The 13,266-nt window shown below is 45.5% G+C and overlaps 1 protein-coding gene across 1 annotated transcript in view; it reads right to left on the bottom strand.

The window, feature by feature from the left end:
• Positions 1-1,388: 1,388 nt before the first annotated feature.
• The window catches only part of LOC309558409 (uncharacterized protein), a gene marked incomplete at both ends in the record, with an annotated part of 52,765 nt that continues 40,887 nt past the window's right edge, over positions 1,389-13,266 (bottom strand). The window contains 3 exons of the mRNA XM_082261483.1: positions 1,389-1,412; positions 1,538-1,761; positions 11,786-12,059. Of these exons, the coding sequence (XP_082117609.1) occupies positions 1,389-1,412; positions 1,538-1,761; positions 11,786-12,059 (522 nt within the window). The remainder of the gene's footprint in view (positions 1,413-1,537; positions 1,762-11,785; positions 12,060-13,266) is intronic.

Below are 13,266 nucleotides of genomic sequence, written 5' to 3'. Positions count from 1 at the left end.
TGATTCTTACGGATTTTAGGTGCTGAAAGCGGTACAATTATTTTGCATGTAATTCTTAAGAAGCCCAAACCAACTATTTACATATGATTTTTTTTTTACTGTGCGTTCTTCTTTATAACATCTCGGGTATGATAAAGTTTGAAACACAAAATCATAAATTATAATATAATAAAAAACTATAAATAAGTTAAAGTATGTATGTATATATATATATATATATATATATATATATATATATATATATATATTATTTATTTTTTACTGTACTCTTCATATATATATATATATATATATATATATATATATATACACACATATATATATATATACATGAAAAGTACAGTAAAACTGCAGGAAAGGGCACTGGGGCAAACTAATGTGAATTTATTTTATTTTGCATTGTATCAGTGCGTTTGGTGTGTTTTACATTTGAATTTGCCGCCGGTTCCACCCCCCCTGCGAGCGTCACGTCGCAGAAGACGGAAGTCGGGGCACGGAGAGGATCGGGAGGAAGATCCGCCGCCAGACACCGCCGGGATACATCGCTGGATCCCGATGACAAGGTAAGTAACCCCGCTTTCAGGATCCAGCGATCTTCCTAGCGGTACCCCGAGTGTGGCTCGGGGTTACCGCTTTTGGCACTGAAATTTAACCCCGAGCCACACTCGGGAATACCGCTAGGAAGGTTAAATAATGCCCTTGCTATAGGTGTAGGCCATTAAAGTCTGACTAAACAACTCCCAGAGATATCATCATCCCTTCCTGCCTTGTTGCTAGGATGCTGCTAAGACACTACCAGCTCTTAGTGCCGGTTCACACTGATGCGGCTGCGGCGATCGCATGTAATGTCGGAGCGCACTGCTCCTTCATTACATGCGATCGGCTGTGCGGTGCGAGTTTAGCCATACACTTTGTATGGCTAAATTCGCACCGCACCCGCAGCAAAGACGCACAGGACCCTTTTTTGCAGCCGCATCAGGATCGGATCGCACAGCGGTTCACACTTGTGCGATCCGATCCTGTGCCAACTGCAAGATCGCACTGCGATATGCGATCAAACTGGGGGTGTCGTTAAGATTACATTGACACCCCCAGCGTATCGCATATGGCAGTGTGAACTGCCAGGGGTGCGTTTGCGACGCGGGAACAGGCTGCGAATTCGAAGTGTGAACCGGCACTTACTGTTCATCTCAAAGGTGCGAGGTCATAGAGCTACTGTGTCGGGGAGAAGAAGTGCATGTGAGGAGGTATGAATCAGAGGAAGAACTTGCTCCTGTGATTGTGAACCAAAACTGCAGTCAAGAAAAGTCAGAAAAGTCAGGTCACCAGGGTGTGTCAGCCAATAATGACACTTGCACCACTCTGATACTCAGCTAAGCTTACCTTCTTTAAAAGCGAATTAATTTTTTGGCCTGAAATGACAATGAAAAGAAGTGAGTTGCATTATCCGTATTGTTCATAAATATTATATACACATATGTACAATATATAGTATGTGTGTCTTGTGGAGGAGGACATTGTATATCATTTTACATACTTTTTTTTTCTTAATATACTGCTTTAATTTTTTCAGGTTCTCTTTCACTTTTCCATCTTCCATTGTCTTCAAACATTTTTCAGTGAGACTTTTATCGCTCACAGTGAAGAGGAACAAATCCTGGGCATAATTCCTCAGGTCTTCTTGTCCATGTAGAATTCTTCTCTTCTCATCTTCCTCACTTTTCTCCAGATCGTCAATCACCACAACAACATTCTTCTTTCCTTGAAGGAAAAAGAAAATTCCATTATCCAGCTGTACATGGGGGGAATTCTGAGTGGTGGAGGTCACCTGTTAGGTTCAGCTCAGTTTAAAGCGCTAATAAAAAACAGCTTTGGAACTTTGCCCTATTTCAGGGGTCTCCAGACTTTCTAAACAGTGGGCCAGTTTACTGTCCTTCAGACTTAAGGAGGGCTGGACTGTGGCCATTGGGAGTAGAAAATGTCCCAATAATAGCGGGTAAAAACAATGCCCCATCATTGTGTCATTGCGAAGAATTGTGCCCCATTATTGGTGTCAGTGGGAGGAATTGTGCCCCACTATTGGTGTATTTGGACCCGATTATTGGTGTCATTGGGAAGAATTGTGCCCCATTATTGGTGTCAGTGGGAGGAATTGTGCCCCACTATTGGTGTATTTGGACCCGATTATTGGTGTCATTGGGAAGAATTGTGCCCCATTATTGGTGTCAGTGGGAGGAATTGTGCCCCACTATTGGTGTATTTGGACCCGATTATTGGTGTCATTGGGAAGAATTGTGCCCCATTATTGGTGTCAGTGGGAGGAATTGTGCCCCACTATTGGTGTATTTGAAACCGATTATTGGTGTCATTGGGAAGAATTGTGCCCCATTTTTGGTGTCAGTGGGAGGAATTGTGCCCAATCATGGGTGTAATTGGACCCAATTTTTGGTGTCATTGGGAGTAATTATGTCCCTTCATTGGCCTCAGTGGGGGCAGAAGAATGTGCCCCATCATTGCTGTCATTGGGAGGAATTGTGCCTTATCATTTATGTCAGTGAGAGGAAATGTGCCCCAACATTGGTGTAAATGGGCCCAATATTTTGTGTCATTGGGAGAAATTGCGCTCCATTGTTGCTATCATTGGATGGAATTGTGCCCCTTCACTGGTCACAATGGGGGGGGGGGTGGAGAATGTACCCCATCATTGCTGTCATTGAGAGAAATTTTACCCCACCATCGGTGTCAGTGGGAGGAATGGTGCTCCATCATTGGTGTAATTGGGAGAAATTTTACCCCATCATCGGTGTCAGTGGGAGGAATCGTGCTCCATCATTGGTGTAATTGGGAGAAATTTTACCCCATCATCGGTGTCAGTGGGAGGAATCGTGCTCCATCATTGGTGTAATTGGGCCCAAATTTTGCTGTCATTGGGTGGAATTGTGCCCCTTCACTGGTATCAGTGGGGGGAAGAATGTGGCCCATTTTTGGTATCAGTGGATGAAATAGTGCCCCAAGGGCTGGATAAAAGCAAGCAAAGGGCTGCGTCTGGCCCCCAAGCCGCAGTTTGGAGACCACTGCCCTATATTTTAGTTTGTAAAATTTAAATTTTGAAATTGCCATTGTTTGGGAGGTTTGCCGATGATGTCAATCACGCATGTACAGTTCACTCTGCATTCACTTTGCATGAAAAAGGGCCTTGTCGCAATGGTGACCGCCATTCACATGGCGGGTATGATGCATCACAGCCCGACCAGACAGAATTTAGTGTTAGAACATCATATTGGGGTATCTTCTGTGAAGTACCAAGGATATTGTCAGTGACTGGAGCTAAACAAAAGTAGACGGGAAAATATCTATGAATGAAAACCTCCAGGACACCCAGCAATCACATGGATAGAAGTGATGTGCTATGATCACATTCTATGTTATGTCACATTTGTTATTTGACTTCTTCTAGAACGTTTCTCAGGTTCCTACATGTTTCATCGCATCTGACTTCCTCAGGAACTTGTGCCGTGATTGATGAGAGGACTGTGCAATAATGGTTATTGCCATGTGCATGTGCATAATGGTTATTGCATGTGTTTAGTGTTACAACATCATAATGGGATATCTTCTGTGAAGTACCAAGGATACTGTCAGCAACCAGAGCTCATTAACAGTAGACAGGGAAATATCTGCTAGCAGGGTATTTAATAGTAGCTCCAGCAGAATAAAACCAAACAACCCAAATACTCTCAACTCTGAGCCTGAGACTGAAATTAAATTACGTGACCTCTGGTAAAAGAAACCTTCCATAAAGGAAGCCTGCAATTCACAGGGGACTCAAGTGAGGGTAGGTCCCAAGATTGGACTAGAGGCCCTGATGTGTGAAAGATCTTAGTGAGAATGGATGTGAGTTAGACTACAGAAGACCCCTTTCTTCCCCTGTCTTCCAATTCCTCTATTCCTTTTCCTGGTCTCCCTATTTGTAAATAAATCCAACCCTTGTCTCCTGATCTAGTGGTCCTTCATTGGAATTAAAGCACCCTCAAACAAAGTATATTTTACACCCGGCAATCACATGGATAGAAGTGATGTGTATTTTTTGTCACATTTGACTTCCTAAGGAACATTTCTTGGGTTCCTACATGTCTCGCCTCATCTGACTTTCTCAGGAACTTGTGCCGTGATTGCTGAGAGACAGAGGCGTAACTAGAACCTTCAGGGCCCTGATGCAAGAAACCATGAAGGGCCCCCCAGACCCCTGGCCGGGGCCCTTCCCTTCAAGCCCAGGGCTCTTCCCACTAATCCTGGGGCTCTTTACTCTCGTTGCATGGCCTTTTATTACGGTCCTTTATAAGGATCCTTTCACAAGTTCTGCAGTGGGCCCCCTTCCTGCAATCTTGGGGACTCCCCACAGTGGTGCAATGCCAGGGCCCGGTCGCAAGTGTGACCTTTGCGATCCTGGAAGTTCACCCACTGGTTTGCTACTGGGCCCCCTGGAGCATGGGGCCCAGTAGCAATTGCAACCCCTGTAGTTACGCCCCTGCTGAGAGAGCCATGCCATGATGGTGACCCCCGTGTGCATGCACAGGTGGTAAGTCATCATGGCCCGGCCTTTTAAGCGGCTGGAGGGTGTGAAACAGGAAGGGAGACCAAGAGAAGATGGAAGCTCAGGGAGCGGCGACAGCTCCGTGCTGGAGGGCTCCATTTCACTGGTTAGTTTGCCATAGGGTGCTAATATGTGTTGCATACTTCACATTATGGTATTAACCACCCGTGGCATGTTTAAAAAAAACAAGTGGAGTTAAATACCACTTTACAGCCAGCTAGGGCCCCTAATTCCCTACAAGCAAATCTCTCAATAATATTAAAAATAAAAGACTACACCAATCATCCCAAATGCTTCCCATGTCTGTGGTCACATGATTCACTAGGTATCACGTACCTGGAGGTGAGCCTGAACTGTGAGGAAGGCCTCTCTTACGCCTCTGAGTATAGTATAGAGTAGCACGAGTGCCTGATGTAGCTGGAGGCAGGCTGATGTCCGCAGACAGGAATAGCCGGCTAGGTCCAGAGGAAGAGCAGGTATGCAGGCAACTAGCGCTGGTGGCAGGAGCGTAGTGAGACAAGCCGGGTCAGAAGCCAAACGGACATACAGGAGCCAGAAGGAGCAGACTGGAGCGGAGGTCAAGGGACAAGCCGAGGTCGGTGCAGGCGGAGATCAGAGGATAGTCAGGACAAGCCGGGTCTGGTACTGGTAAGCAGTATACAGGTTTAGCAGGTTCAGGTCATCTAGGCTGAAGACAAAGCAGCACTGGAGCTGAGCAAAGGCTGGGTTTAAATAGCCCATTTGGCGCCAGCATCTGTCATGTTGCGTGCCTGCGTGCGCGCGCTCATTCGCGCGTTCGCTCATTCGTGCATGCGCATTCGCCAAGTCCCGGCGGGATTGAACAGAAACACAACTTTGAACAGCAAGCCTCTTCTTACACTAGGTCTCACTTCTTCCAGCGTGGGAGGGTCATTCCTTGGTGCACACGTAGCTGCTTAGGTTATATAGACACTTCATTGGCTAAAAAACTACACTGAATAGCGCTTGTTCCAAAACACAGTGAAACAGTCATCTGAAATATGTACAGTATACAGTATATATATATGACCAGAGCTGCTGTTAGAAATCACGGGGCCCCATACAGCCTACCCCCCCCCCCCCCACAATTGAAAGTGACTGAGAACCAGATTTATCAGTCCCTTTATCTACAGCCTCAGCTAAACTGATGAATAAATAGGAAGTGCTCTGAGGCTTTCTACTCATTCACAAACTGAAGCATAACAAACACAGTTTACTAAGCTTCGGTGATGAATGAACACAGGAGTGATTGGTACCCACCGATCGCCCACTGTGTTCATTCTGGAAAGGAAGGGGCCAGGAAATGACACCCCCCTGTGTGCCTGCAGCAGTTGTGGGAGGGAGATGAGGGAAGCCAACAGCAATGCGGGAAAAAGGAAAAGGTGTCTGCAATATAACAGTACAGCCGGCCCTCCGGCTTAACAGGTGCCTGGGCCCCCCTTTTGAGCTGATGGGGCCTGGGCTCAGTACAGGAGGGTCAGCTTTACTGCCTCAGCTGCACAGATGAATGAATAGAAAGTGCTATGAGGCTTTCTACTCAATCACAAACTGAAGCATAACAAATACAGTTTACGATGCTTCAGTGATGAATGGACACAGGAGTGATTGGTACTGATCGCCCACTGTATTCATTCAGGAAAGGAAGGGGCCAGGAAATGACATCCCCCTATGTGCCTGCAGCAGCTGTGGGTGGGATATGAGGGAAGCCAGCAGCAATGCGGGGAAAAGGAGCACGGGGGGGGGGGCTCGGACAACAGATGGAAGGGGCGCATGTGCTAGAACCATTTGTCTTGCAGTGCATCCAGAGAGAGAGTAGAGAAGTTGGCAGCGCTGCAGTGGGAGGCAGAAGAGTACCGGCGTCTGCAATATAACAGTACAGCCGGGCCTCCTGCTCAACAGGTACCTGGGCCCCCCTTTTGAGCTGATGGGGCCCGGGCCCAGTACGGGAGGGCTGGGTGTACTGCCTTATCAGCGGGCCTGTATGCAGCCTCCTGGAAGTGGGTCTTTATCCATGGGGCCGCATATATGCACTACTGTGTTAATTCTGACAGCACACTGCACAACGTGCACCCAGCACAGAGACTGAGCTGTCAGTGACAACTCTGGGTCTTGAACCAAAGATTGGGAACCAGAAGGACCAATTCCTTATCACCAGATCTCCACAATAGCCTCAGAAAAGCCTGCACCTGTGTTGTTTTCGCCTCTTGAATGGAGAAAAGATACATTGTATACATACAAGATCCAGGATCAATGTATTTAGCCATATGTAGGAGGATAACTCCACTTTCGTGGGGAAAAAAAAAATCAGCAAATAAAGAAAAAACAATATAGCGTATACAATTGTGACACAAATCATATTGTAATTGAATGTTATTAAAAATGACCTTTCCTTTTTAATCTGCAGCTGTTGTAATATGGCTGCCTGGAGGTGTTCTGTACACAGAATGTATACTGACCACACCCCCAGAAACACCATTTCCTGCTTGTGTGATTGGCTCACCAATTTTCCCAGATACAAGTCAAATTTCTGGCATCCCCTGCAACAAAAATGTCATTTTTGGTGAGATACTCCCAATAGGAACACGTCTAAAGGGATGCAGGCCCAGCAGCTTTCTTCATTAGAGCCCTGCAGCTGCCACAGCTGATAGATAATTATGAAACCACTCCCATTTGACCCACTCAGCACAGAGGAACAAATAATGATTTCTTCAGAATAACAAAGGGTAGGAATCTGCAACAATGTTTGTTATAATCCCTGCAATGTACAGAGATCACCCAGAGGGGAATGTTTTTTTCTCAACAAAAGTGCGGCATTTGCGCAGCGGTCTTTCAAATGCAATTTTTTTGGAAAAAATAAATTCCACTGAATTAAAAATAAAATAAAGAGTAAAGTTATCCCAATTTTTTCGTATAATGTGAAAGATGATGTCACACCGAGTAAATTGATACCTAACATGTTACGGTTTAAAATTGCGCACACTCGTGGAATGGTGACAAACTACGGTACTTAAAAATCTAGTTTAGAATTACAGAGGAGGTCTTTTGCTGGAATTATTGCTCCCGCTTTGGTGATCGTGGCAACAAGAGCACAACTACCAACAAAAACCTGACAGAGATTCTAAACATCCTCATTCTACAGAGGTTGTGTCCCCATTTGGAGAGATTCTCCATATTTTCTGTTCCAGCAGAAATCTGGTAAAAGGAAATCTCCACAATGGAGATACAGAAAGCAATTAAACCTGTCTGAGGTCCTAACCCTTCCTTACTCCATCCAAGGCCTGGAGTTCAGCTATGTAGACCAGGGGTGTCAAACTCAATTTAATCGCGGGCCGCATCAGCATTATGATTGCCCTGAAGAGGGCCGGTTGTATCTGTTAGACTAGATGTCCAGAGCATTCCCTACCCTTACATAAGACATCAGGAGCCTCTCCACCATCAGACGTTGAGTCCCCCACCCTCCCTTTCATCACAGTGCACCCCCATTGCCTTGTGCTGCTGCTGGGAAGAAGCTGGAGGCAATGCTGGAAAGTAGAAGGTACAGGATTTAGAGGAGGACCAGAGGAGGGCTGGAGCTCTTCTGCAGCTGCAGGAGAGGTGTGAGGGCCACATTAAATGGCCTGGAGGGCCGGATTCGGCCTGCAGGCCTTGTGTTTCACACATGAGATGTAGACTGTAAAAATGTTGCAGAATATTAAACATCCCATTGAATACTGTAGGACCCTCCTAGATAGATAGTTAGGATGTTAGGAAAATTTTGTTATTTTGGCTCCTCTGTAATCATTGGAATAGCTGTTGATTTCTTTGGGCTTTTCTGAATCCCACAGGCTGCTGGTTTAATTCGTCCCCCCTTCCTTCCAGAGGCTTCTAGAACATAGGGGATCAGAAGAGTCAAATGGGCAGCTTGAATATTTATTGGGCTGCAGCCAATTCCTTGGAAGGTGTTGGAAGTAGGTGGCTTGGGTAAAACATACTGCAAATAGACTGGGATCTGGGACAGCATTGGTCTTGTCCTGCTGGAGAAGTTCTCAGCTTCAGGGCCAAGCTTGCTGGAGTTCATTGAGGTCCTAGCAGACAGGCCCGAAGCAAAAAAAAAAAAAAAAAAATGAGCGTAGGGCCTCATGATGGGGTTTACTGGGCCACGGTCAGGTAGGGGTTAAGGCAATAGGTGCAAGTGGAGGTCAAGGTCAGGGATTGGTCAGTGGCATGTAGGTGGGGTCTTCAGTTAAAGAAAGTGGGGGGTACTTACAGTTTTCAGCACAATTCCTCGTGGAGCCAAAGAAGTAAGGATCCCCGCCCTCCCGCCCTGTATTTGTACGTGTTTTGTGTGAGACAGAGTAATAAAAAAAAAATAATGGGTTTATTTACGTCAGTTGATGCTATCTGGAACTTTGGGGTTTGGGATTGCGTGGGTTCCTGGGGTATTTATAAGCATGCTTTGTGGTGGATTGTGTTGGCGGTTGGGGGTCTTTGGAGGCGGTAAACAGTTGTTGGTAAAAAAGTGCATAGGGTGACCCATCTAAGGTATGGAGCCCTCTAGTGTATCCCGGTTAATAGTGGATTAACGGGAAGTGGTAACAACGAGGTATCAGTGGTCAAGTGGGTTTGTCCCCGAGCTGGTGTTGCGCGGCTGGGGACCGTTTAACGATTTACGCTGATACATAGTTAATTGGATTTTTGTGCCTCCCAAGACCAACAACTTATTTCATGGGATACTGGAGTATTTATGGTTCTGTTAATAAATAATGTGATTTGGTTATTTTGTTAATAAAATGGCCCACCGGGCCAATTTTTCTCCAATCTGGTGTCACTGGTATTTTGTATAGGATTAGTTATAATGGGTAGGTTAACCTGGAGAGTAAGCATCGGTAATACCCTAATCATGTCAATGCTGGAGGCCTATTCCTAATCTACTTTGGAGCTAACCAAGCAGTTTCACCTAAGGATCTGGTCTGGAGGACTAACTGGAGAGTGCCCGGTGGAAGCTGTAAAGTGTGTAGCTGTCCTATAGCACTGTGAGTATTAACCTCTCCCTCACTGAAGAATGTCTGGTGGAAGCTAGGAACTATGTGCATTACTGCAGTGATAGCAGAACATCCATTGGAGAGACCGTATAGGGAAGTGGCAAGGCAGCGATGACCCACCCCTATTGGGTGCTGGTGAGCAGACGCCGCTCTCATTCGATCCCTCCTCTTCCGGCGGGTATGCGTTCCAACGAACGATACCGCCGAGAATCAACATACAACGCACTTCCGGTGCGCGTCAGATACTAGAGGGGAAGTAGATGACGCGCATCCGGTGTGCCGCAACTAAGATTGTAAACACCTGAGCCGATTAGCGGCCGGGTTGGTGAGGACTATATAGGTCATCCTAGAGAGACACGCCAAACCACAGGACGGTCAGGAGGCTGGCGGACACACACGGTGCAGTGAGTAAAAAGAAAAAGATATCTTGCCTTGCTAACTAACTTTCTTGAGGTATGTAACATCCATCCTATCCTACCCTCTTTCTAGTGCCAACCTACTGGATGAGGCTTCTTCTCCTCTCTGCTCCCCATGTCTGGGGTCAAGCAAGTTTCTTTGCATGAGCCTTTACACACAAATTAACCGGTGCCTTTCAACTAACATATAGAAACATGTAAGTATGCAAAAAATTGAGAAACACATAGCCTTAGACCCTATTAGATAATAACCTATTACTTTGATCTTAATTATAGCATACAATATGGTATGAAAGCCAGGGACAAGTGTGTATCACAGTGCCAGAAGCGCATATACTCAGCTTTTTCCTACAGCAAAGTACCAAAAAGCTATATATGGTCTACACAGTATTTGGTTAACAGAACAATATCCCAAGATAAGGTAAATATTAAAATGAAAAAATAATACTAATAAAGAATGCCAGTTGACTTACTAAAGTAATAAATGGAGATACGTATGTATATATACATGCCATTTCTCTTATAGTTGAATAAACACAGTGCTGCCAAGGTTGTGATCCGCCATACTGCCGTCCTCCAATACTAAACATCCTCGGTGAAATTATAGGTAACCATTAGAGAATAATCTCATTCATAAAAGGTCTTTCACCATATATTATATTCTAATGGATGGGTTGAATGAATTTTCTTTCTTTCCCTTCCATTAGGTGGGTTTGGCCTTTCTCTCTCTCTTCTTTATCTCCCCCTGATTTTATGATTGATTATCAATGGTCGTTTCCTGCGGACTGCACATCTTCTTGCACATAGGGAGGTGGGTTGACCACACCGAATGTCTACTTATTATTATGTCAGAGATTTCATGAAGTAAATAATGTTGTGTACTGTTGACTAATTGACATTTTTGTTTATTTACTGTTTAAAGAAATGCAAATAAACGTCTGAGGTCCAGAAGAAGCTAAGGCGAAACGCGTCGACCTCTTCAGACTATTTACAGTACTTACCCTCTGCAACAATTGTGTACCATGTCTATACATTGAATCCAGACTTAAAAATCTGGATTTTAATATGCACAAGTCTTTGATTTGTCCATTATGTTTTCTTTGTCTCTTTTTGACATATATTTTAATATGTAATTAATAAAATTTAATATTCTTTTAAACTAAAAATAATTTGTTTGCCTACTTGGTATGTGCCTTTAAAGTCCGTCAAATTTTACTGCTAGGCAACTAATACTTGCACAGCAGTTTTCTTTTTCTTTCCCTAGGAACTAAAAAGTTTTCCTGGAGCATAGAGTTGGCTCAAGGAAACTGGGTGACTTTGGCTGTCCTGGAGAGACATTGTGAGAATAGACTCACATTAAAGATCCATGTGACTGTGTGCTGTTTGAAGTATAAGTGCCAGCAGTAGCTCTTTTGAGACAGCTCTTACGGGGTCTCAGTTCTGGCCATTCCTTTTAACATGTGACCTAAGAGAAGCCTAGAGTGGACAAGAGTGTCCTCCTTTTACTATTCAATATGCCTCAAGTATCCCACACCACCCTAACCCCACTCTCTTCCCAAATTCTTCAAGCAATAAACTTTAAAGAGACAACCCCTAGACTGTTTATTGGAGCAAGAGTGAAAGGACTATGTCTGTGGCTGGTGGTCTTGTACTGTTTGGGAAAGAACCAGTTAATATCTGCGCCCTTATGAGGGTGGTGCTACAATACATGCAAAGAATAAAGACCTATTACTTACTAAGCGTGTCATGAAGATATTTCAGCTCCACATCATAGAGGGAGTCGGTGACGTTGGTGATATTTATCCTTCCACGCTTCTTAGTATGATACAAGATGGCGAAGTTATACCCGGAGATCTCTTGACGAAACTTAGACATGTCGTTGGTTATGTACACAGGTTGGGCCTTGACCCTTGTTTTCTTCTTACACATTCTATTGTCTAGAAAATCTATCAGCCATTCATAATTCTGTTCGCTGTCTCTGGAGCAGATTGCCACCTTTTTTGGCCCCATCTGGAATAACCAACACACATATGTCATGATCTGATAACATGATAAACAGTTTATTTCATTGCTTGCATTTTTTGGTTTACTCAACAATAATTCAGATCTCTGTTCATAAGAGTGAAATGATGTGCGTGATCTTTAAGGCTGAATTCCAGGCACAAAAATGTAATTTTAAAACATTCCTTAAAGTGGAGTTCCACCCTATTTTTATACTTACCTCCATCTTCTCGCTCCGGGTCACCTGAAAAAGAAATGGATAATCGCATATTTTTTTTTTTTTTACTTACCTCGTAGCGAAGAAAATATACTTACCTTACTTCCTTCTTCCTCCTTCCTCGGCCGCGGCCCGTCATCACTTCCTGGCTCTGCAATGATTCCTGGGAGCTGGACGTCATAGCTCCCAGGAATCATTGCGCCTGCACCGGCCCCGACGTCAGTTCCGGGTCGCGCGCGTCATCCCCTTCTAAACAGCTTCTGGGCATGCCCAGAAACAGTGTAACAGTAGCAGTGACATCATCCCTGTGCTGTACATAGTCTGCGCAGAGAGGAGAGCTGTGGGAGGGGTCCATCAGGCTCCACCCACAGCAGGAAGGAGACAAGACCAGTAACGCTGCTCAAGGGGAGAGAGAGCGGGAGAGAGAGCAGCAGTGACCGGGAGGGCTGGGCGGGGTAAGGGCTGGGCAGGAAGGGCGCCTGTCCTGGGAGTGGTGGTATGATGTAAGGTGCGGGGGGGGGCACCACGTGGAGTGATCCTATCTACAAGCTACAAGTGACGGCAGCTTCACAACTCCTGTCAGCCCAGCGCTAGAGGAGACAAGCCAGATCTGGAGAGGAGGAGAGACTTGGAAGCAGGGGAGGACTGGGCCAGGGGGCAGGGGGGCAATTGCCCCCTGGGCCACTCTAATACCCCATAAAAAGGTTGCACTGCTTCTGCCACAGACATGTCTAAAGGTTTCCTGGTGAAGAGAAGTAAAAAGTCCCCGCCACAGACCTACTGAGTGCAGGTTGAAGACAAGGACAGAGCACAGGCTTCCTTCCCCAGCATGGATGGTGTAAACTGTGTCTGAGCAGAGGCCGGTTCCATTCCACACTGGAGACTCTCCTCCTCAGCCAGCCCCAAACAAGCTGTCCCAGCTCCCCCCAACCGCCCCCTGCTGGCCAGGTCGGGAGTGGGGCCGAGTCCCTGCACCATGGGCCTCTGGTTTGTACTTGC

This window comes from Pelophylax lessonae, assembly GCF_965119305.1.
Source record: "Pelophylax lessonae genome assembly, chromosome: 6".
Taxonomy (NCBI): Eukaryota; Metazoa; Chordata; class Amphibia; order Anura; family Ranidae; genus Pelophylax; species Pelophylax lessonae.
This window is presented reverse-complemented; position numbering and strand designations above follow the sequence as displayed.